The sequence below is a fragment of the Pipistrellus kuhlii genome, unplaced genomic scaffold (genome assembly GCF_014108245.1).
Source record: "Pipistrellus kuhlii isolate mPipKuh1 unplaced genomic scaffold, mPipKuh1.p scaffold_m20_p_1, whole genome shotgun sequence".
In the NCBI taxonomy this organism is placed as follows: Eukaryota; Metazoa; Chordata; class Mammalia; order Chiroptera; family Vespertilionidae; genus Pipistrellus; species Pipistrellus kuhlii.
Window position 1 is genome coordinate 59188827 of NW_023425404.1, and position 25884 is coordinate 59214710.

At 39.3% G+C, this 25884-nt stretch overlaps 1 protein-coding gene across 1 annotated transcript in view; it reads left to right on the forward strand.

The window, feature by feature from the left end:
- RYR3 (ryanodine receptor 3) overlaps positions 1-25884 on the forward strand; it is a 350151-nt gene that overhangs the window by 60727 nt on the left and 263540 nt on the right. The window contains 6 exon segments of the mRNA XM_045583784.1: positions 2605-2717; positions 3855-3954; positions 6836-6929; positions 12133-12207; positions 14329-14485; positions 24882-25055. Of these exon segments, the coding sequence (XP_045439740.1) occupies positions 2605-2717; positions 3855-3954; positions 6836-6929; positions 12133-12207; positions 14329-14485; positions 24882-25055 (713 nt within the window).

The following is a 25884-nucleotide window of genomic DNA, read 5'->3' on the forward strand; positions in this document are numbered from 1 at the left end:
CACATCACAGCAACTGGTTGACCGCCTGTCCCCTGGTGGTCAGTGCATGTCATAGCAAGTGGTTGAGACACCTTCAAATATTATTAGCATATTACACTTTGATTGATTGAATGGACAACTGGGTGACCAGATACTTAGCATATTAGGCTTTTATTATGAATAACATAATATACTATAATACTTAGTTATTCTTTCCAGATTAGGTATTATCTTTTGGTGAATCTAAATGAATAATAAAAAGCAACTCTTACCTTCCACTCTTTCCTGTCTTCTTCCTACTCTCCCAATATATTTATTCATATGTAACTACCAAATCAACATTAACTACTTATATTGCTATAACTGTGACTTTTATTTGTAAATGAAACTCATTATATGCTATGCTCAGTTCACTTTATTGTAATATTTTTGAGTTTTCTGGTAGTTAATAATTGTCTTGTTTGTTTTCTTTTCTGTGACACAATCATTCATACATTTCTAAACTATTTCATAAAACTGACACTCTCCCATGGTTAGATTCCATCTTATTCCATCATCCCGAGAACTCCCTTTGCCTCTTTCCTAGATTCCATATTTCCAGGATTGCCTGTTTTTTCCCCTCCTGGTTAGAGCCCACTATGTAGTAGCTTTAACAGAAAAAATTCATGGGTGGTCAGTTGTCATCTAAAGTTTCTTAATTTCAGCTTCCCAAGTAATTCATAGTATTTTACATTAGAAATTTTATTTTTTCTCAGCACCCCAAAGGTTTTTGTCTATTTTCTCCTACTTTATGATCTGGCTGTTAATTTCTAATTCTTTTTGTGTGACCTGTTTATATTTTGGGAGGAGCCATTTAGATTTTCTCTTTTGCCCTGAGGTCTGAAATGCCACAGTGATCTGGCTACACATGGGTTCCTTTCTGTTCTAAGTCTCACAGGAATGGACACTGGTGTGGGTCTCTTTTCTCCATTGTGCTAGGCACTTCCTAGGCCTTTCCAATATGCTTGTCTTTCAGCTCTAGGAATATTTTAGTAGTATTTCTTTGTCAATTTCCTCCCTTTTCTCTGTTCTTATTTCCTGTATCCTAGAAATTCTCTAGATTGGTTTTCTAATTTTATTTTCTCTATTATTTCTGCTTTTCTTCATTCTTTTTGAGGGAGGATTGTTCTACTTGATCTTATAATCCCTTTCTCTCTCTTTCAAGATCAGAGAACTTTTCTTTTTCTCTGACTGGAGCCTTCATGAATACATTCATTGTTGTTTCATTAATGTACTTTTTCTTATTTCTCTGAAATGATTAATTATGAGATTTTTTTTTTTAAGTTTTTTTGGCTGCCTGTAATCTTTGTTTTTTTCCAAATCCCTTTCCCCCTTTTTGTTTTACTCCTGTCTTCATGTCATCCTTTCCTTAGACAAAAGGGATCATTGGTGACCATTAAGGTTTAGATCACAGCAGTAAAAGGTGACTGGGAGCTCGGAGTGTGAGGCTGTGACTTGCCATCCCTTAAACCTCACCTCAGGTAATCCAGATGGGACTGAGGCACATACCTGGAGGCACCCAAAGAGCAGTACCTTTTATCTTGGGTATTAGACTTCCTTAAAGAGTAATCGAAAATTTGTGGGAGTTGGAGGCGGGTGTTTAGCATCACAACTATCTGAGGGACGGAATTGAGGGACAGGCAAAGAGAAGGGCACTGGGGAACACTAATCAGGACGTGGAATCTTCGTTATTCTCTCTCTTCAATATTCCTTACTTCTTTGTTTGATAGAGCCTGGTGTTTCCAAAACCAGACCTCTAATGGTTTGTCAGACCATGGATCGAGCTTCCATTCTTCTTTGGGTGGAGGAAGAAGAGATACCCATCTGGCTATACACACCTGAAAAAGGGATGCAGGGGGTTAAACGTTCCTTTAAAACTTTCAGCCAGTCCTCCTGTTTTCAATCCCATTTTCTACTTTTTTACAGCTTTCACAGTAACTGTTACCTCCAATTCTGGAGGCTTTCTGGGGAATATGCAACAGGAATGCCTTATTTATTAAGATTGGTTTCCCACCCATTTTCTTCCCCCAAAGACTTGAGTCTTAGCTTTCTCTTTGCTAAACACCACCTACCTGCTTTCTTTGTATCAAGATGCCAATTTCTCTTCATTGCTGTCAACTTCACACCTATCTTAGTTCCTGTAGATCTAGGCCTTTTGAAAATCTCTCCTCAGTAGAAATACTGAAGTTTCAGTAAAATTTATAGAGGGGTTGGGCAAAGATAAAAGTCTATAAGTGATCAGTCATCCAATGGAGTCAATCCTTAAAGCAGAGATTTGTAAGTGCCTGTGAAGAAAGCATTTGTCTATGTATTAAAAGTACTCAGGCTCCTGTAGCTTCTGGCCTCCAAGACTCTTTCCCAACATTGTCTGTCTGTCTCTAGAGGAAATGAGAATGATAGACTTGGCAAAGGCAGACATTGAGTTAACTGGAATGCTTATAGGTAATAGAAATTGAGGTCTGAAGAGGAGAGGAGGGAGAGAGATTATGTTTGAGGGATCATCATCAGGAGAAAACAGAGTGAAGGACAGAATTAGAGACAATGGCTTCTATGAAGCAATGACTAACTCAAGGAGTCTCTATGTAGGAGAAGCCTGTTGGTGGACCATACATCCCGCTTCCAAACAGAGGTCTGAGGGAGAAAAAGTTCGAATTGGAGATGACCTTATCCTCGTCAGCGTATCCTCTGAAAGATACCTTGTAAGTACCTCCTAACATAGACATCTTTATTCTCAGAATATTTTCCTTTAGGAACGGTTGATCAAGAAGAACAGAGCCACAGCAGGGTTGCATGGGATCAGACAGGCTCCTTTACCTAATGTACTTGAGAGGTGATTAAATCCTCTCCCCTGCCAGATTGTCTAGGGACCTGGAATTTAACTGTGAGTTATCCTTTCAGCATAAGGTAGTGCACCAGCAAACTCTGCTAAATTGCCCCAGGCACCTCCAGAGACAGCCAACTCTTTAGTTGCCATCACTGTGAATTTATCACCTTGCTTAGCTCTCCTCCAGTGAAAAACAAGCCTGAAAGAATGGGATATAGGGAAATAAGATTATCTTGGAGACAGAAAGAGAATTTAAAGTGTTTCAGCATGTGAGATGTCATAATTTGGAACATGCAGGTGAGATTTTACACGTGGGAATAGGTAATAGACAAGCATCATTGACATCAAACCCTTGGCTGGTGCGGAGGAGGGGTGCATGTGTGGAATATCTCAAGATCAGAGAAATGCCAGAGATAAAATTTTAAGCTTCTTAATGCCAATCCTATTAGCAGATTTTACATTGCCTAGACCCATGATTGGCAAACTGCAGTTCTCAAACCAAATGCAGCTCTTTGACTCCTTGAGTGTGGTTCTTCCACAAAATACCACGGTCTAGGCGAGTCTATTTTGAACAAGTGGAGTTAGAAGAAGTTTACGTTTAAAAAATGTGGCTCTCAAAAGAAATTTCAATCTTTTTACTGTTGAAATTTGGCTCTGTTGACTAATGAGTTTGCCAAACACTGGCCTAGACCAAAGACTGGAGTAATTTTTCCCATTTGTGAGTTCCTGTATCCTACCAAGAATAAACATTTTATAAATTCCTATTGAATCAGGGATCCAGCTACAGGGATGAAGTCAACATTTGTCACCTCTGTAGCTAAATGTTTCTTCTTCCCTGAATAAAGTATCCCATTTTAAAGCCACTTCTAGATTGGGAAGGAAATCTTTCACAGCTATGTAGAAAGAGTCAGATGACACCAAGGCTGTTCAATCCTTGAAATTCCAGGTGAGTGGCTTCTGTCAGGACTGGCCACGTGATTTAAAGGCTATCTCATCTTTGTTTCTGCCACAGCACCTCTCCATATCCAATGCTAACATACAAGTGGATGCCTCCTTCATGCAAACACTCTGGAATGTACATCCTACGTGCTCAGGAAGTAGCATCGAAGAAGGTGTGCTTTTTATATGCATGCAGCCCTCCGCCTGCCAATCTGTCCTGTGTTGTCTATATTGACATTTTCTGCTGCTTCCCAGCTCCCGCATGAATGTCTTGACTCACAGTGAACATGATTGAGTTCACCTGAATTCCCTTCTCTGATGTTGGTGTGGATTATTTTCTGTCCTGATTTCTGATGACCTGAGCATTCCTGGAACTATTTTTAATCCTTTGGAATCACTTATACCTAATATTTTAGCACTAGATGCATTTTGGACTTGGATATGCACCTTCCTTCACCAACTGACTTTTCATTTTTATTTATGGTTATAGTTACAAGTGAATAGACTAAGCAACTTCAATTTTAGAGGAGGTTATTTGCCAAGAAGGTGGTGTTGTTAAAATTTCTTCCCAATGCATCTCTCCATACAGGTGGGAGAAGGACTTTCTCTCTGAGAAAAGTATGTTCGGCCATTTGTTCTACTTGTATTTATGGAAGGGTATTTAACAATAATAAATGAAATATTCTCAGTATTGTATTTTTCCTTGGAAATAAGATCATCAAAGTCTATTCGACATACCCTATTTCTTGGAGCCAGGCAAACTCAATGCACCTTCTAAGCTATGTAATAAATATACTGGCCTTACCTTATTCACGAGTAGTATCATATTTGGGCAAAATAATCAAATGTCAATGACCTGTAGGTTATCACATTACATTGTAACACTTGAGAACAACATCATTTTTTTTAAAATACTCATATCACAGACTTTAACCCTGTTTTTAATCCTGAGCCTAGTAGTTTTAAATTCGGAATGCCCTCCTGTGACATGATGTTTGAAAGTGGTAAGCTGAAAGTGGCAAGGTGATGCCCCAGTTTCAGATGGCATCACAGCTAAGCTGACTAATCAGTAAACAACAGACTTTTACCTCTTTAGGCGACTTGCACCAGGCTTTAAAAAGGCTGGGTATGTTTATCCCCCTTGTTTTATGTAAAAATTAACCCACCACCCTATGTTAATTGTCAGTCATTCCCTTTCTATGAGGAATTAAGAAACTGGGTTTAAATCTTTCCCAAGGAAGTTTTGACTGAATCTTCTCCATGTTAAATTTTCCATGGTTACTGTAGGAACAAAATTATTTTCCATGCCCAACAGAGGGCTTGTGGATATTAATTAAAAAATATTTGCAAATCATGTCAGAAAGGTCCTTATAGAAGTATTGAGTGCCCGAGGGTAGCTCATCACATGTCATCTGGGTCTGCAGACAATTGCCTGTCAGCATCCACTGGTGAAAAACACACTCCAGTCCTTGAGAGTGTAAGTGACCCTCATCAGGACCCTTATTTCCTGCCTATCACCCTGCATCTTTCAATTAAGAAACATGATGTGCCAGCACTTGGCAGTTTTCTCCATGTGGATAGAATATTGATTAGAGGAGCCTGAGAACTATAAATGATTATCTCCAAGTGGGCCATGGTCTCACCATCATGAGACGACGATGGAGAATTTAATTAAGAAAATGATAATAAATGATTTTACTTTTCTAAATAAATTGACCATTAAGAATTCCCTTACAGTATATTATGAATTATCTTTTTTGTAGTTATTTCCTCACCTAGAGCTATTTTTTCCATTGGGTTTTAGAGTGGAATAGAGAGAGGGGGGAGCATAATGGAGGGAACGTAGGAGAGAGAAAGAGATGTGAAAGAGACTCATCAATTGGTTGCCTCCCATACACACCCTGACCAGGGCCAGAATCTAGCCTGTAGCCTTGACCAGGAATCAAACACACGACCCTAGAGCTGACACTGTAATCGCTGAGCACCATGGGCCGGGCATGAATGATCTTAATGCCAAAAAAGATGCAACTGGAAATAGTACAATAAGTTAAAGAAAAACTGGAAAAATATGTTTGAATGTTTGGAAAGTTTAAGAAAACTTGCCTTGCCTGGATGGATAGAAAAATGAAAGGGAATATCAGCCTGTCCCTGCACAAGATACACAGCTAACACATTTCTCTTCTGGCATGACTTCTCATTCCTACTGTTTTCATGCAACACCCAAAATAGTTTGACCAGCTCCTAGAGTGATCTAAATATGTGATTTTAAACCCTACTACAGACACTGAGCATATTAAGTTCATATATCTTCTGAGAATAGACTAGCCCGAAGAATTGTTTAACTCAGTGGGATAAAAAATGTCCATTTGTTTTTGCAAGGGGCTCAAACTGGAGCCCCTCTCTTGCTACTCTGTGCTGTGAACTAAGGCTCAGAATTTATTCAAAGCTAATTGGTCATCAGGTCCTTGAATCTCATTGTCTCCTCTCTATCTCTGAGCTCCATGGCTATTCAGATTCCTTTGGTGGGATTGGTGTCCAGGTTTGATTTGCATTTGTTAAATGCTTTCCAAAGCTTGCTTCTCCTAAGACAACTTTTAATAACAGCTTGCTACCCTCTTCCCAGCACCTTCTTTCTTTCCCAGCAACCTGATTTGGATTTTTCCACAAAGCATACATAGTGAATTGTAAGGGCCCATCCGGGGTTTTGGTGTGGAATTGTTACAAGCAATTGGAAAATCCTTATCTCCTTAAGAGTAGCAACTCAACTTTTCTTTTGGTTTTTAATTATATGAATGGACATTATTTTCACCTTATCTTTTGAGGTTGGACTTGCTCACCCCTGAAGCCCTATTTAACTTTCAATGTCAGAATTGTTTTGACATCCTTGTCTTTTCTGCCTGAGGCCTGAATTCATGGAATCTGTAATTTCCCCAATACTTCTCACTTGGTGTTTTGAATAACTGAATCAGACTTGAACAAATTTACCCTTTTAAACATGGTGTTCTCTTTATTAAACTTAGCATCAGTTTATGGTAGAATATAATTCTCTTATAGGATACCTACTTGGTGGGCATGTAGTACGTCTTTTCCACGGTCATGATGAGTGTTTGACGATACTATCTACGGATCAGAATGATTCCCAGCACAGGTAGGCCAATAGCTTCCTCCTCCACCTCCTACCTCTTTCCAGTTTCAGATGACTCACACTGACGTGCTTGCATTTGGAGGTGGCCACAGATGAATTCTGTAAGTGGTGGTCAATAGCAAACCCCACATCAACCATGGGACACAGTTTGTAAACAGGAATGGCAGGACACTAGAGCTGACTCACAGATACATAGGTACACTGCTCCTTCAGCATTTAGTTCTATGCTTCTCTACCTTTTCATTTTCTCTGGTTGCTCCTGTCACTAAGAGATTCTGATAGCATTCATTGTAGACTGAAGAATTCATTTTGGTATTGGAAATTGACCTAATTCTAGTAGGTCTGGCAACTAACACAAATTATCCACCTGGCTCTTCATAGGCAGATCATCACTATTATTCCCTTTTCATGAGCTAAGTAACTAATGTAAAGTTTGGGGATTTCCTTTTACTTATTACAAAATAGAATTCAAGGAAACAAACGTCATATCCACCAGCAGCTGAATTTAGTGCAGGGATGGTGCCAAGGGCAACACTGAGAGGGTGATGCTGAGGGTGATGCTATCCTTGGTCCTTTAGTTGATCCCTCAGTGAACGTATTTTAAAAATTCAAACCTAAAGATGAAATATATTAATTCAGGTCTTAAACTCATACAGAAGGGTGATTTAGTATTCTGTTTATCATCAGAGGAAAAGAGTATAAAGAGCTTGGCCCCTACAACTATAGAAATCTTATATACATTTATTTTTTAAATTATTAGATTTTAAAATTTATTCTTAGAAGTGTAAAAGTTTATTAATTAAAAAAAAAAAACAACAACAAAAGGAGATTGAAAAACCTGATGAACAATAATAGGGATTCGTTGTATGGGAGGGGAGTGGACTGACTGTTCTCGGGGAAAGGGAGGGAGGAAGAGACTGAACATAAACTGTGCACCTATGGATGAGGACAATGGGGGGTGGGGAGAGGGCGGAGGGTGGGATGGGAACCTGGTGGAAGGTGGAAGAAATGAGGAACCTTTGTAATAATGTGAACAATAAAGATTGATTTAAAAATAAATAAATAAATAATAAAATAAAATTGAAAATAATAAAAAATAAATAAATAAATAAATAAGAATCAAATCTCAAATCCAAATTAGACTGAATTTGGGACTGCATTGAGTCTGGTATCCTGGTGGTAATACATTCTTCGTTTGTGCACCATGCCTATGGGAACCATGTTAACTGTCCCTTTCGCTTTATTAGAAGCATGGACCACATCCACACAACTTAGAAATAATCTTAGTCAGGCTCCTACCTAAAGGTTGCACACTGGCTGACAGGAGATGGGAGTCTAGAAGCCAGAGCTGCAGACTCTCCATCCAGGGCTCATTCCTTACTTGATATATTAAAGGACCATTTGGAGAAATGAGCTTGAACATATTGTTATACATCTTAGAAACCATCCACTGGCAATATGTATCCCTTATTGTTTCGAATCTTCTTCCTACTTGTTCTGTCCTCTGAATATCCCTTCTTGGGAACCAGATGTAACACAGGAGCCAGAACAGTGTCTAGGACACACAAAGCACAAACCAATCGCAAATGCCTGATTAATTCACTCACTGACTCCTGGCACTGGTCCAACGGTCAGGCAAACTTGATTTCCCTTGGAATTCAGGACTCCATGCTCTGCACAATGTCATGTGATCTTATTTGGTTGCAATTTCTTTTCCCTATCTTTAAACGGTGAATTATGCAATAGCCACGTATTGTCTCTTTAATATTTTATTCTGCTGCATCAGGGGAAAGTTTGCAGGTGGATAAAGAATTGAAGTTTTGTGGGTGAGTTTCACAGAGTTACATCTGAGATGGAATATCCTAGTGCTTTTTTCTCATACCTGTTCTTTTAAGAATAGGAATATGGGGGAAAATGAAATACTAACTTTGCACATAGCCCTTTTACCCCACTCTACCCCCACCCACACCCACACCTGTTATTGAGTTTATAGCCATATTAGAAGCAGCCTGTGCAGAAACTATATTGCTTAGAGAAGCTTGTCATTTGGTGGGTACTCCAGTGAGGTGGTTCAACAAGATCCTGGCAACCAAGAAAGGCTGGCAGGTATTTGAAAGGAGGCACTTGGTAGAGTGAACCAGATGGAAAGGAATTCCCAAAGTGGGCACCTGAAGCAGGCACTCATGCCTTGATTGAAATGAGAGTGAAGGCGGCCCTCCCTCGGCTGAGGATTCCATGAGATCTAATTTATATTTTGGGTAAAAAAAAGAAATTCAGATGAAAATAAAAATGATACATACATTTCTTTGTAGAAATATATGAAGGGGTTGAGACTAGAATTAATAATCAGTTTTGCTTTGTTTGTTTTTTTTTTGTCCTGGAACTTGAATTTTTGTGTCAACTGGCCTCTTAATCAAAGTGGGATGCCTTGGTAGTATTTGATATCTAGGTAAGGTGAGTGAGAAGCCATATGGTTGTCTTAGGTCATCACGTAAGTTCTCAGTACTGGCCAGGATGGCCAGGAAGACTGAAATCTGGGAGAGCACAAAAGAATGGGGAACAGAGAACACACTAAAGACCCCATGCAAGTGATTGCACTGTAATAGGGCTGACTTTCAGGGGGAAGTAATTTCTGTTCCCTCTGAAGCCTGAGAGCAGAGTCAGGCTGGCTAGAGAGGCCGATTGTCCCAGGGTGCAAACCCAAAATCAATCTGGCTTTCTGAGCTCTGATCCTTGGCTCTGCCTCTGGTTTGTCAAGCACCCTGGGGTAAGTCAAGTAAGCTATTGAATTCAAAGCTTAGCTGTCAGCCAAGCTTTTAAAAGCACTTCAGCTTACCACCCACTCTATTCCCCACCCAACTGGGGTAATTGTTTTAGAAAATGGGAACAGGTTGTTTCAACCTTTGTAACCTTGAGAGAATAAATGGAACACATTGCCTGTATTTTCTCCGTGGGAAGGAGGAACCTTCCAGAATTCTTTAGAGGTCAGAAGGAGAGTGTTCTCTAATACTGCAACCTTAGGGGACCTGCTCCATGCTCTCCTTCTTAGAGACCCTCCAGCCTTCACTGAGAGGGAGAAGCATTAGTGAAAATCCCAGCATGTTGTCTTGTGTGGCGGGAAGGTTAATGCGGTATCATTACTATTCTAGGTATGGCACAGAGACTCCTGGGGTGGTAGAGCAAAAAGTAATGTAGGATTTCTTTCCTAATATTTACTATGTGTTTTCTGATAATGTGTTCATTTGAAAAGATTTCAGAATGACTTCTATCATCCTACCACCCAGAGTAGCCACTGTTAATATAGTTTTTGTATCCCCATATCATTAAAGGTATTTTTCTATGCATGTACAAATATCTAAATTTAAACAAAATTTGGATTAACCCACAATGCATAGTATTTTGTACATCTGGGAGCATCTTTGGGCACACCTATAATAATAATAAAGGTATAATATGCTAATTAGACTGGACAGCTGAACAACCTTCCAGACGTCATTCCAAACAAAGCCACAGCAGCGGGGGTCCAAGGCAGAAGCAATTAGGGGTAATCAGGCAGGCAGAGATGGTTAGGAGCAATCAGGCAGGCAGGCAGAGTGGTTAGAAGCAAGCAATCAAGCAGGCAGGCATGCAGGCAAGTGGTTAGGAGTCAGCGGTCCCCAATGGCAAGAGGGATGCCCAACTTCAGGTTTAGGCCCAATTCCTGCCTAAACTGGCAGTCAGACATACCCCAAGGGGTCCCAGATTGCAAGAGGGTGCAAGTGGGTTGAAGGATACCCCCCATGCACAAATTTTGTATACTGGGCCTCTAGTTGATTAATAAAAAACATTAAGTTCTCACAACTGTTCTGTGACTTAAGTCTTTACAGATGAGAAAAACAGTGCACTGAGAGCTGAAGGGACTTGATTGAGGTCACACAGCTGACAGAATCAAACTCAGGTCACCTGACTCCCAAGCCCTGTATTTTAACTATTTCATAATTATGCTGCTATGTTAGAGAAAAATTTTCTCTTTGCCTCTATTGATTACCTGTTCTCAAAAACTGCTAGTTTCTTCAGGGACTTGAGAGATCCAGTTGATGTATACAGATCCTCTACGGTAGAAAAAGGACTTAACTTGGTAAACTTAAGTGCAGTTAAGTGATCAGTCTTAATCTAAGGTAATGAAATTCTCAAAATGTGTCTGGATTTAAAATTCCAGGTAATTCAGGAAAAAATAGAATAGTTTATTTAATTTTCCATAATCTGTGATACAGATAGGTTGGTCCCTATCATACAGAAAAGCAGACTTTGCTAATTATCAGATAAACATGGGGCAAACCCAGATGTCCTTATAGAATACCTGACCAATATTCCTCAAAATTGCTAGTCATGGAAAACAAGGAAAGACTAAGAAGTTATAACATGCCAGAGGAAATGGGGGAGACTGACAGCTAAGTGCATTGTGGTGTCCTAGAACAAATCCTGAACAGACAAAAATTCAGTGGAGAGACTTGTGAAATCCAAATAAAGTTTTGAGTTTAGCTAGTGATGATGTACCAATGATGGTTTCTTCATTTTGACATGGTACCATTGAAATGTCAGATGATATCATTAGAGGAAACTGATGGAGACTATCTGGGAGATCTCTGTACTATATTTTCAACTTTTTGTAAATCTAAAATTATTCCAAAATAAACATTTTATTTAAAAAACACATTAGAAGCTTATCTTATTGCAGGAAATGAGACAACACAGTAATAAAATCATGAATAGTATAGCCACTGAGCATAAACTTTTGTTCCAAGCTTTCTTGAACAGTGGAAATGAATTCACACTATGTTGCATATATGTTTTAAAAGTGAAAATACATTTTAAAAAGATGTCAAACATCAAGGCACTTAACCTGAAAGAGCTGGAGCACTCAGTATTCCAGTCTCATGTGACTGGGCTGTTTTGACTCGTGGTGTGGAAATGGAGACAATCCCTTCATTGTATACCTGATGGTCTGTGAGTGTCCAAGCTGTGTATATGGCAAGTTATTCCCTCTCCTTGAGCACTTTTTCCTTTCGTAAGAGGGAGACAGTGGGAAAGTGTGCCTCCCTTTGACTCTTGATTTTAGCTTTGCTGACTTAGAGAAACAGCAGTCTGAGCAACCTCCGCAGGGAGCTGTCCCCTGCCCGGTGCTGATCGGTGTCACACAGGAACTAACCTCCAGCTCTGCTCACAGGAGGATATTCTATGAAGCAGGGGGAGCTGGGACGCGAGCCAGATCTCTGTGGAGAGTGGAACCCCTACGGATAAGGTAACAAGGGTCAGGGTGGTGCTGTTTTCAAGATTATTTCCTTCCTGGTACAGTCCATTCTCTTAAATATTTCATTAATCACCTGGCAGATTCTCAAGTTCTTGGCCCACATCTAAATCTAAAATGCCTGTAACTTGGTTTTTAAGAATCACACACACACACACACACACAATTTCTAAGACCTCTGTTTTGATTAAGAACCCAGCTGGCTCCTGCTGCCCTTGCAGTGCCTGGGTTACAGAACACAAGCTCCAACGTGACTGCTGAGCCATCAGTGCCCTTCTCCCACTTGTTTTCTTAAACAGATTCTCTAGAATCCATGTAAGTCTTCCCCTCAGCATCTTTATTGGCTTCAGGGAAAGTTAGCTTTAAATGACAGTGTAGTGGTTGTGAAGGTGTGAGGTAGGGAAGAATAAAACATTGTTGGAAACATAGCTGTGAAGAAGCAGTACTTACCAGAACTTGTCATGACCAGTGTTGTACGTGGATGGAAGGAATATGAGGCTGAGATTTTGGAGCCATGTGCTTGAGTAAAAATACCTGGTCTTCAAATGCTCAAGTAACAAAAGGGGATCCAGGTAAGCTCTGGATCTTTATTTTGCTGAGACTGCAAGTTAGGCTAGAGCTAAACTTCTTGGAATCAGAGAAGGGGATCAAGTGTTGCCATCTTGGTTTTCTTCTCTAGGTCTCTGCTCATTCTCCCCTGGACACATGTTCAAAGTAAAAGTCTCTCTCATAAAATGTTCTCAAAATAATCCACTAGGGATCAGAACAATATATTGTAATTTTTCTTACACACACACACACACACACACACACACACACACAGATTTTTACTGAAAAACTCTGGAGATGGCTAGTTTAAAGAATACTGGTTTTAAGGGGCACCTACTTATTATCTGTTTGAGGTATTTACATTGTTTTTCCAGCACTGTTCAAAGTTACAATTTTATTCCCAGGATATTAGCCCATGATTCTTTTTTAAAATATATTTTTATTGGTTTTTTACAGAGAGGAAGAGAGGGGGATAGAGAGTTAGAAACATCGATGAGAGAGAGTTATCAATCAGCTGCCTCTTGCACACCCCCTACTGGAGATGTGCCGCAACTAAGGTATATGCCCTTGACCAAATCGAACCCGGGACCTTTCGGTCCACATTCCAATGCTCTATCCACTGAGCCAAACCGGTCTGGCTAGCCCATGATTCTTAGTTGGTGGACTGTTAAAAAAAAAAAAAAAAAAAAAAAAAAGGTCAAACTAAGTATGTTTATAGAGTGCTAGTAACAGGTGTTTATTTCCCTAGCATCCTAAACGTGAAGAATTTAAGCATTTTAACAATATAATTTGGATTTGCTTATGCTCCAACAAGTCAGATAAAGAGAAGAGTTATTTTAAAATTTTGCATATGTATTTCTTAAATGTTTTATTCTAACTTAAAAGATAAATGTATTATAGGATATTCAGTGGGTAATTTATCCCTGGCACTTTTGTTTAGTGCCAAACTTTTTTATGTAGGACCATTCTTATATCAATCATCCCACTTTACTTTTCTCCCATAGAATTTATTGCCTTCTAATATAACATAATATTAATTTATTTACCAGGCTTGTTTATTTTCTTCCTCTGGCAAGTGTACGCTGCACAAATAGTCCTGTTTCTCTGAAGATAAGATTCTTTGTGGTAGAAAAATGTTCAAGTTTAGATGGCACATTTGGAAAGGCTTTGCTTTCCCAGAAGCAGATTTCCCTTGAAAGGCAACCTTCCCATTCTTTTTGTGGTTGGTTTCTTGTTGTTGTTGTTGTTTTGTTTTCATTAAGATGCTTCAGTAGAGTGAAGGAAAAATTGAAAGCTTGGAACTTCCAGTTACATTAAACTATTGCCCTACCCTAGGATCATGTTCCTTGTTGGAGATCTTAAAAGAGGTCACAAGGGAGCACATGCTTTGTTTTAGGCAAACTGGAAATTCTAGAGCCATCCAGGAGACTGGTGCTTTGTCCCATAGGGGATGAACCCCAGAAAGGTTACGAGTCTGCTAGCATGTGTATGAAAGCACAGGATAAAATGTGGAAAAGGACTTATCTTTGTGTAAAAGCAATTTTTTTGTCTGTTTCAACTGCCCAGCTGGAGTGGCAGTAACATCAAATGGGGCCAGGCTTTCCGGCTGCGGCATCTCACCACAGGCCATTACTTGGCCTTGACTGAGGACCAAGGCCTTATACTGCAAGACCGGGTAAAGTCAGACACCAAGTCCACGGCCTTCTCTTTCAGAGCATCAAAGGTAAGGTCTGATGAAGTGAACTTTGACCTTGTTCTAAAAGCAAAAGCTCTGAACCATCTAGGTAGAAATCTGACTGAAAAGAATGTAGGCTAGAGCAAGCTACAATTGGAAATTAAACCAATAATAATCACCTCCTTTCTGTATCTGTTGAATTGAGTTCATAGAGGAATGTGGTACCTTAGATGTAAGTTGACATCTTAAGGGAGACTTTAAAGAAGAGTGAAAAGTAGGAAAAAAACAAAAGGATCACAGAGATGAACATTCTTGCTCAGAGGCTAATGGAAATATTATTTAACACTTCATTGTAAGTAGTTTTTAATAGTTTAAGTCACAGATTCATTCCTATACAGCAGTAGTAACATACTCCTATGAGTTTCAGTGCTACATTTGTTTGAATCAAGGATATTGCTTCTTTCGAAAATATTTAGAGAAGGCATAATTCTGGATGTGGCATTTTTTTTTTTAATCATTGTTGTTGAAAGTATGACACAGGTCCCCTTTTTCCCCCATTTACCTATCCCCACCATCCAACCCATGCCTTCTCCACACTATTGTCTGTGTCCATGGGTTATGCATATATGCATATAAGTTCTTCGGTTGACTTCTTCCCAGCCACCCATTCACTCACACCTGTCTTCTCTCTGAAATTTGACAGTGGAGATGACATCTTCTTACAGTTACTTGCATTATACCAAAGTTACCCATACCTGTCTCATTCTTTTCCTAGGTCATCTCTTCTCTTCATATCTCTTAGCTCTCACCTCTTCATCCCCAACCTTCATTAAGAGTGAACCTTGTAAAAAAAAAAAAAAAAAAAAAAAAAAAAAAGTGTGAACCTTGTGTTAGTTCGCTTAACCTCAAACATGTAGCTTTTGCTATTTAAAATGTTTATGAAAAACTATTTTTTTTAACTTCTACCTTGAATGTTCAGCAGGTTTTGATTCCTCATAACTCAGAGGATCTAGTTGGATAGTCAGAATGGCAGGTTGAGCTAACTTCTGATGGACAGTTGGATGCTCGGTTGCTTTGATTGTTCTGGAAAAATAATCCAAGCATAAGAAATGCTGTGCACGGACGTATGCATATTTATCAGGGAGTCTGCACCTCACGAGAGGATAGCTCAACATCTCCGTGGGGAGCTTCATCTCTGGTTTCACTCGTCCTTGCTCTTTTCTGAAACAAACCTTGAATTGTGTTCTCAACATGATTTCAGAAAAAGGTTATTGATAATTCTGTTCACGTAGGACTCAGTATGAAGCTGACAGCCCAGTTTTCTATGGGGCATCTCTGCCTCCTAATGAGTCAGAGGAGGACAGGCTTTCAGCACTACCCATTTTTTAGCAGAGGCCTGAGACTCATTTTCCCTCTTTCCAGTCCTATAGTCTTTTTAGGCAGCAATCCTCTTAGCATACATATAGGTTTTTCTCCCCAAAATTGCCCTATACCAAAGTTAGTCTTTTTCCATACCATATTTCAAATACTTAAAGATGCGAGCTTCCTTCCATAAATTCCCCACCAACATCACCTTCATTTTCTGCCTCTCTTTCAATGGTGTGTTGGCTCCTTGACTTCATTTTGGTTTTCTGAGCACACTTCTTTCATGTTTGTTTGTTTAAAGATTCCTATCACAAGAGGATTAAATATATATATATATATATATATATATATATATATATATATATATATACACACACACACACACACACACACACACACACACACACATTTTTGGCCTCAGGAAGTGGTTTAGGGCAGTACAGCTTGCTTAAAAAAAATCACTGAAACAAAGCAATGGAAAAGTCCTAAGAACAGAGATAAACAAGACCACATTCTTCCCTATGACACACCTGGGACGTGGGTGTCAGGTCTGGGATGAGAGTGGGTAAAGGGAGTTGGGGAATTGGAAAATAAGAAGTGTTTCATTGTGGTTGATGTTCAAGTAAATGCCTTTCTAAGAATGGCTGCTTGGCTTTTTTCTTATTTGAACCCTCTACCCCAGCCTCCTCAGCCCACTGCAGATGTGCTGACACTGAACTTTACCTTTTCAGAAAAGGGCTCCTCTATGGCAGCAGATAAGTCTGGTGGCCTTCCAGGCAGCTGGCAAGATCTTGTTCCAAGGGGACTCTGCATTTACTCCTTTCTTGGTCAGCCTTGTGGAGATGGCTCAGTGCTATGCCCTAGTCTCGAGGAAAATCCAGAAAAGCTCAGAGCACCATAGAGAGTTCTTATAATGCTCCTTCCACTTGGTAGAATGGCCTATGATCACATTCTACCTCAGAAGGCCCACTGCCTGTTATGCCAAGTCCTTTCATTCCCATGCACATGGAGACAAACAGCCGATGTCTGAATGTTGCTGAGATACCACGGGGCTGCCAGCATAGTGGAGCTGGATGTAAAAGTTGCCCTTAAGTCACATCATCCTATACTTGGTAGTGTGGCTATATTTCATTGAAGTTACTATGTTAGAGGTTTTAAATAACTCAGTGCAACAGTATTCATCCCAGCTACCTTCATTCTAATTTGAAAGAAACTGACATTAAAATGGCCTATGCCCTGTGCAGGCCAGGATATATCTGTGTTCCCACAGGCGATCAGGGCTTCCTTGGGACATGGTGTGAGTATGACATTACCTGTGAAGCTACAGGAAAAGAAAGAATGTGTGGGGGACACACAGTTCTGCCTTGTACAATCCAGAGAACTTCTGGGGAAGAAGGCTAGCAATGCCTTGATTTCTCTGGGCTTCCAGCTTCCTCCTTAGTGAATGTGCCTTACCTAAAAAAGCACAGGATCTCCTCTGTAAGTGGGCTCTCCAGTATGCTTCATCTCTCTCTGGGAAATAGTCATTGTCCCCTGCAGAAAGATGGTTTTATTTTTCAGTGTTGTGAGGGCATTGAGCCGTCTTGCCAGCTTCTGCCTATTCCAAGTGTTATGTTATAAGAGACTAGAGAGTGCTTTAGACCTGGGTGGTGATGCAGGTGTTGGGAGCACTCATTGGACAAGCTGGGAGGTAGAGCTAGGGTGCATCATTGCCTTTGTTAATGGGGTTCAGTAGGGCATTCTTCCGATCCTCTCTGCTTGTTGGATGCTCCAATCTAGAAGACAGAAAAGAGACTCCCAGAGGAGCACTGATGGGGCTTCTGTGTTCTGGGATGACACTAGGTTAGCTGGGAAGTGAGTCATTTGGCAACAATGTGCTTCCCACTCTGTGTCCATGCTTCCTGTCAGGTGGCCTTAGCCTGTGACAGCCTTAACTACTTAGTTGAAGGCTTTGGAGCAGCTACAAGTGTGTTACCATCCTTAACAAGCTGCCCTTATGAGAAAGGTGCCAGGTGTCCATGTGAATCTTGGACAGGGGTGTGGCTAAGCCTTAGTTGGAAGGTGACCAGACCAAACAGCTTCTAGTCATTGGGATGGCCTGGCTCAGACAGACTCAAACTGAGGTCTTTGAAGCAAGCTATGTGATCATACAGAGTGGGGAAAAGTAGATTTAGAGTTGTTTGTATGGAAAATAATAAAATAATTAATAAAATAATAATACAAGAATAAACTGGGCTTCATGTACTCACAACTGTAGCCCTACTTTTGCCCTTTCCTGTACAGAATAATGAGCGGAGTATTATTCTGCTCAATGTTCTTTCCCCTGTCCATGTCTGGGATGATCTAAATCAGACCAGAAGTCTGGGATGTATTGTTGCCTCCAAATTGCAGCATTAAACGTTATTCCTGTAATCTGAAAGGGGTGTGGGAGAAGATAGAGTGTGGCCTCCAGGTCACCTAGATCTGGCCTTGACCCTCATGTATCATATGTGAGATCTTAATTGAGTTGCATCTTATTTGAAGTCTGTTATAAAAGATTAAGATCCCACCCTTCCATCATGCCTATTGCCACTCACTCACCATTGCCTTGAACTCTATTGTACTAAATGTTTTTGTGAGTCTTCAAGCATGCTGTTTATTTTTCACCACCAACCTATACTGAAAATGCTTTTTACCCCTCCACATGCCTTGATGAGTGAACTCTTCATCCTTCCAGGTGAATGTCAGACGCCTTTACAGGAGAAATGCTCTCCCTTGTTCTCCAATGGGCCCTGTTCCTGATTCCATTAAAGCCACCACTACTGGCTTGTTAACCAGGAGCCCTGGATGACAAGACCACACATACCACCCCCTAGTTCTAGCCTTGGCTCCCAGCACAATGTGAAGCATGGATGTTTGAAAATTATTTGGTGAAGGGACAGATGAATATGATCACACATTAAAAGAGAGTGAAATCCATTTTATTCTAACCCCTGCCATCTTCATAAAAATATCCTGTCATCATGGAATAATCATTTTGGGTCATAACACTCTTTCTACAAACATTGAGGGAGAAAAGATTTATTATTTTGAACATCTAAGTCACGTTTCTATGAATTTGATTTCACATCATCTTCCCATGCTCTCGACATTGCAAGGCCATTTTCCAGAGATTGTCAGATAACTTGATTTAATATTTACTCTGGCATGGCAGCACTGTCTATTTAGATGTCATGTCTCAGCATCAGTTTACAACACTGAATTCATTTCAGAGAAGGGAAAATTAATGTTCAAGCAAATCTTGAATAAATGACAGAGATAGAACCTCAAATTGCGCCTATTTTATTGCATAAATGCATAGAGTTATCACTATTCCCCATTAGAGGACATTTTCCCTCAAGGTTTAAAAATCTAAAATTCTCTTTCATCACCATTTAGCAAATACCTACTATGTGCTAAGCACTGTCATCTTCCCTACCACCAACTACTCTCTCTCTGCTGGGAGTGAAAAGCATCCCTGCATTCTGGATCCTCAAGGTACCTTTAACCTCTGTGACCTGAAACAAATGGCAGCTGAGCACATGGTGCCCCTCTCAATGGATAGGTTGATGCTGAAGTACTGCCCTTGTGCCAGGCTCCTGGCATGCTCAATTTCCTCACCATCCTGTCATCTGGGGAAAGAGGGGGTATGGAACAAATGAGGGGGGAGGAGGGGAGAAAATTTACCTTAAGATCCAAACATCTAAAGACAGCACCACTTTCTGAAGTTTTATTTTAAATAAATCTACAAAGAATTTTTATTTTAAGTTGATGTTTCCCCAGTTTTTACTGTTCAAAGTGGACCAAATAAGCAGGAAAACTATGGGCCTTGAAGTGGGAGAAATCTGGCCTTGAATTTTGGTTCTGCCATTTGCTGTTCAGCCTTTATGTTCCTCCCTATAAAAAAAAATGGGGGTGAAGAACTGTGCCTTGGAGGATTATTGTGAGGATTGGATGAGACCAGAAAGATGACCTGTGAGTCTATCTCCTTGGGCATGAAATATCAATAATGCTGCCTACCCATCGGGGAGAGGAGAGATTGATTTGCAAGGATGGAGGAAGGAGCTCAGCACAATGACTTCCACTCATTGCACCTTCACAAACGAGGCAGACAGACACATCCACTACTTCTGCATGCAGAGGCCCTTGTCAGCCACCCAGCAGAGGCTCTGCAGCCATCCAGACTCTAGTAGTATCTATTTAAGGACATTTGATGGTCAGAAATTCAGAAAAGGATTATATTGGTGGAGAAATGAATCCAAAGGTGATTTCTCAAGTATCTCCAGAGACATCTTGGAAGGAGGGTGGTAACAGGGATTTTTTGATGGCTTACTCTAGTACCTATGAATGGGCCCCATCTTCCCATATCTACTCTTCTGAAACATTTCGGGTGCTTAGTCTGTTGGAAAGGAACTTTGTTGTCCTCTGTGGATACAGATGGGTTAACTGTGTCAAATAACAAATTTTACCCTAATTAATACAGATGAATTAGGATTTTCTCTGTTCAAGATCTCATGCTCTCTACTAATGCCATAGCTAACAACTCACTCATCTCTAACCTTGTTTCTTTTCAATCCATCACTCACACAGCTGCTGGAACAGTTATTCTAAGATGCAACCTTTTTGTTATGCCCCTGCTTTAAATTCTCAGTAGATTTTATTACCTACACTGGCTCTTCCAGAAAGATGTTCCAAGCAATAATTCTATGACAATAAAATTTGATGCTACCTTAAACAGAATTCAGAATTTTAAAAAATTATTTTTGTTGTTTGCTTTTTACTGTAGGACTCATAAGACTCCATATTAAACTATTCTAATGTTCTCTTTGACTTCTGAAAGAAGATACATTATTTATCCAATATCTTCTTTCCCCAAAGTTTGTTGACATTGAGAAACATGAACCTATAATATAAAGTTCATAGACCTTGTTCAAGTCTCTTTCAGGATTCCCATCTTCGTAGAATGCTATGCCCTTCCATATTCCTTCTCTCCTCTCTCTCCTGGCTGAGTTCATATCAAGTGTAAATCTTGAATAAAATCATCTATAACTTCCCAGACAGTCTGAGTTTTCTCTCTTCCAACCTCCTGTTATACCTTGAATATAAACCATATCACTTTATCTGTAAATGTAAAAGCCATATATAAAAGCCAAGCCACCAGAACCACCCGAACAACCAGTCACTATGACCCATCCAGCCAACCAGTTTGATCAGGGGCAGGCCAGCCAGCCAACCTCCCATGTCTCCTCCCCCTGGCTGGCCCAGCCTCAATTGGGGCAGGCCAGCTGGACCCCACCCATGCACAAATTCATGCACCAGGCCTCTAGTTGTCATAAGTTTGTATGTACAGTTCCTAAAGTTTAGACAAACCCAAAGCTATTTTTCATAAAATAATTTTAATATATATATTTAATAATATAATTTTAATAATAATTTTAATATATATTTTAATAATATAATTTTAATAATTTTTAAAGTATATTTTCAATTTATTCTTTATCATCACCTTTAAACAACTAAAATATTAACATAATTGATATGTATCTATGATAATGATAACAATTCAAAAAAAGTATGTTCAACTGACAAATGGGCTTTGGATTTACACTTGATTTTGAATTGTTTCACTACTTACCAGCAACTTGTTCAAACTCTGCAGCCCTCAGTTTCATCATCTATAAAGTAGGAGACATAAAAACAACAGGGCCATTGAAATGTTAGTGAAAGTGTTCTTAAGTGTCATATATAATACATACCACTTTGTAGGTCTTTTGTAAGTTCACCTGATGGTGATATCATTGTGAAGTGCTTAGCAAAATATTTTATTCAAAGTAGGCACTAGACAAACACTCATTCCAGTTTTCTTTCTTATCCTAGAAAGCTTAAATCAATCTAGAGAGCAGCAACTTAGTCATCTAAACCAAATATTTATGTGATAATCATGATGTGGTCATAAGCATTTCCTTAGTAAGCTCTCAATGAAAATGGGGATAATGATATTTTTATCCTTCAACACATATTAGAATAAATAACCTGTTCCTTCTTGGAATCTAACACAGGAATGATTGTGCAGATAAAAAGATAGACAAATTGATGCCCATAGACCAAGAAAATAAAAGCAAATTATTTGCAACCTATTTTAAGCAGAGTATTGTGTGGAATACAAAGACAAGCAAATCTCAGGCTTGCCCTTGGTGAGTTTTCAAAGTGGCAGGGGACAGGGAGTGTACCAGCAAAGGGCTCATATTGCAGAAGATGCTAAAGATTCCTGAGAGAGGTGAAGAAAGCTGCCATAAGAACAGAGAAAATCTAAAGGACCTGTTAAAGGCTTGAAGGATAAGATGTGAAGATGCAGAAGGGAGGCAGGGGAGTTCCAAACAGGAAGTATCATGTCAATAAAGACCTATAGGAATGTAACACTTCACATATCAAAGCACCATAGGCCAATTCAATTAAAGCATATGGTATATAAAAGTTAGGAATGAGAATTGTATTCTGTAGGCACTAGGGAGTTATTGAAAAGGAGTGACTGAATTATCCCTCTCCTTTGGGAAGGTTCCATTTCCAGGAGCAGAGTGAGAAATCTGGAGCATGATCAAATGAAAACAGAGAGGGGAGCATTAGTTCATGCTCGAGTCAGAAGAAGATGCCCAGTCTGCTGTCCACCAAGCCAGGCTTCTCTCTATTGTGGACTACTCCTTTTCCTTAAGGATATGTCACTGTTGTTGTTTAGGTTTCAGTTGAGTAGGCTTTAGTGTTGGTTTATCTGCATGTGTTAGATTTTGTTGTTGCTCCTATTCTTTTAAATTAGAAGCAGCCACTGCAGTGACTGTCATAAAATCTGGGGAGTTGATGCTATTTTGTAAAAGCAAAGACAGAGTGAGACACTTCATTCTCTATATAATAATGATCCATTTATTTCAGGGACTCTAGAAAAAAAATCCTAGATATTTTTTCACTTGGCAAAGTCATATTTAAATAAATGAAAAGTGAAAAAGAAATGAAAAATCCATCATCATGGACAGTTTGGGAGCATACAGTGTTTTAACTGTGAGCTCTTCAAGATCAGTGTAATAATTTACATTTACCTGTTGTAGTATGTATTATTTTTATTTTGCTGCACTGCCTATGGTTACAAAACAGGCTGGTGATGAAAACTTGACATACTTAAATATTTTACTGGCCTGAGTAGCTACAGAATTATGGGTATTTCTGAAGTGAAAATCAAGTAGTCACTGTGTTATTTTTATTTAGAATAAATGTACTCTTAACCACTTGCCTGTAAAGAAATCTTAATATATCAAATTCTGTTTTCCCATTAGCTTTTTTATTGGAAAGCAGGAATAAAATCAAAATAAGTTTCTTTGGAAATATTTGTGTTGAGAAAGAAGTCATATTTAACAATCTAGCCAATGTTTCAACATACATTTAAAATAAAAATTTCTTGTGAAGTGTTAACATTGCTCAAAATGATCCTGTAAATATGTGAAAAATAACTAATTTTGCTTTTATGAAGGTTTGAAGAAAAAGAAAGGAGAGCTGAAATGAAAAATATGTTAGAAAGGGAATATGGGAGGGAAGAGATCATCCAAAGAATTTATATGCATATATGTATAACCCTGAACACAGACAATAGTAGTGTGAAGGCCTGTGGAGGGGACAGGAGCAAGGAAGAGGGAGGTCAGTGGGGGGAAAGGGGACATCTTTAATACTTTAAACAATAAAGATAAATTATATATATATATGTGTGTGTGTGTGTGTGTGTGTGTGTGAAGAAATTACTCATATATTCTTTCAATATATGTTTATTAAGTAATTGATAGATGCTAGATTCTGTGGACTAGCCCTTGATTCTTTTACAGCTTTGCAAATGGAAAGTGTCATCTAAACAAGCACATTTACAATTAGAGTTGCCAATTGCGCAGTAGAGGAATGAGATTGTGTTGGGGACATACAGAAAGAGAGAATAACTCTGCCTTTACAGAGAAGGTGACATCTGAGCAGGGTGTTGAAGGGTGAGTAGGAGTTGAGAGCAGTGGGAAAGAGCAAATCTCTGGAACTGGACTTCCTGGTTTAAATCTTTGTCCTTTCACTTATTGAGTGACCTTGAGCAAAGTATTTACCGTTATTTTCCCCTCTGTAAAAATGGTATGATATCTGTAGCTACAACAGAGGCTGCTATGAAGAGTTAATATATGTAAAGAATTTGGAACACAGCCTTGCTCATGGTAAGAGCTCAATACATATGTTACTCTTATTCTATCAGTAAGAATGAGAATGGAGTTGTCACAAGCAGAGGAAACAGTACACAACATTTTCTGTAGAAAAAAAAAATCCAAATACAAACTAGAAATAGAGTAGAGCCATGCAGGTCTTGATTGATGAAGAGGGGACAGAATTACCAAGCATAAGTCTACTTCCAGACTCATTCTGTGACAGGCACCCCAGGTTGTTACCAAGGGGACCCCTGATGCATGCTAACTCCTTTTTTCATAAGGTTAGTGAAACAGTGTCAATGGAAGAATGATACCATGATCCCAGCACACACTGAGAAGCCCATAAGTGACCGGCATGACAATTGTGCCCAGTAGCCCCACATGCTCGAGAAGTCTGCTTTTCTGACTTCTATAAATGATATTTTTAAAGTCCCTGAAACATTTATATAAGATAGCCATTAAAATTATGGAAGATACAAAACTTTATGAAAGTTAATTGACCAGTAAAGAGTTAATTATCAAGATGAGTCAGGAGTATAAAAGTAGAAATATAATGGAGAATTATATAAAATCAGAACCAAAGAGAGGCCGACCAGCCGTCTCCTTTTCCCATGGACTTAAATAATCACTAAAGTAGCCAAAACTTGAAACCACTGATTTTACAATTAACAGCAGATAAGGGAAGCAGGCACTGCTGAAATCCTGGCTTGGCCAGAAGCAACATGATGATTTTGGTAATCAGTTTTCTGGCTTACAAATTCAGCATGGGTGATTTGTTTTCTGTGTTGTGTTTCTGTTTAATCAGACATGCTGGCGTTTGTTTCTTTTCATTTTCTGTGAAATAGGAAATCAAGGAGAAATTAGATTCTACTCACAAAAGAGATATAGAAGGCATGGGAGTTCCAGAAATCAAGTATGGAGATTCTGTCTGCTTTGTCCAGCACGTAGCCAGTGGTCTGTGGGTGACCTACAAAGCACAAGATGCCAAGACATCCCGTCTTGGACCCCTGAAAAGAAAGGTGAGGAGTCAGAAAGGCTGTCCAAATTGTTTTACACTAAGGTGGAAGCTACGGGGCAAGAGAAGTGATTGTGAGAATTAGATGAACATGATGTATGTTTAGTTGCTGTTCTGTGACTGATTCTAAAGGCTAATTTCATACTTTGACCTCATATTCAGTTCAAAAAGAAAGTTAAACAGATAGCAGACATATGTGTGAGGAGTGGCAGAACTTGTTCAGTGGACTCTAAAACCTGCACCAAATGGCTTTTGGTGGTATGGTGTTTGGGGATTAACCACATCATTGTTCCCTCCATTTAAGTCGATCATTGAGTTATTCTGAAGTTTTTGTAATATACAGACTAAATAGAATCTTTCCAGAGAAAAAGCAAATGCATGATAATAAGCCCACAGGAACCAATATGCAGAGAGATGAGATATTGTGGGATGACGCTGTCTCCACAGAGAATGTATCCTGATCTGAGTGGTCCATCATGTGATCATGGGAAACTGGCTTGAACACACACACAGAGCATCTTTTCTTTCTTTCTTTCTTTCTTTCTTTCTTTCTTTCTTTCTTTCTTTCTTTCTTTCTTTCTTTCTTTCTTTCTTTCTTTCTTTCTTTCTTTCTTTCTTTCTTTCTTTCTTTCTTTCTTTCTTTCTTTTAACCAGGAAATCAATTGTCATAAGAGAGTTTCTTTTGTTTGTTTCTTTTTAAATATATTTTATTGATTTTTACAGACGGGAAGGGAGAGAGATAGTTAGAAACATAGATCAGCTGCCTCCTGCACACCCCCTACTGGGTGCATGCCTTTGACTGGAATCAAACCTGGGATCTTTCATTCTGCAAG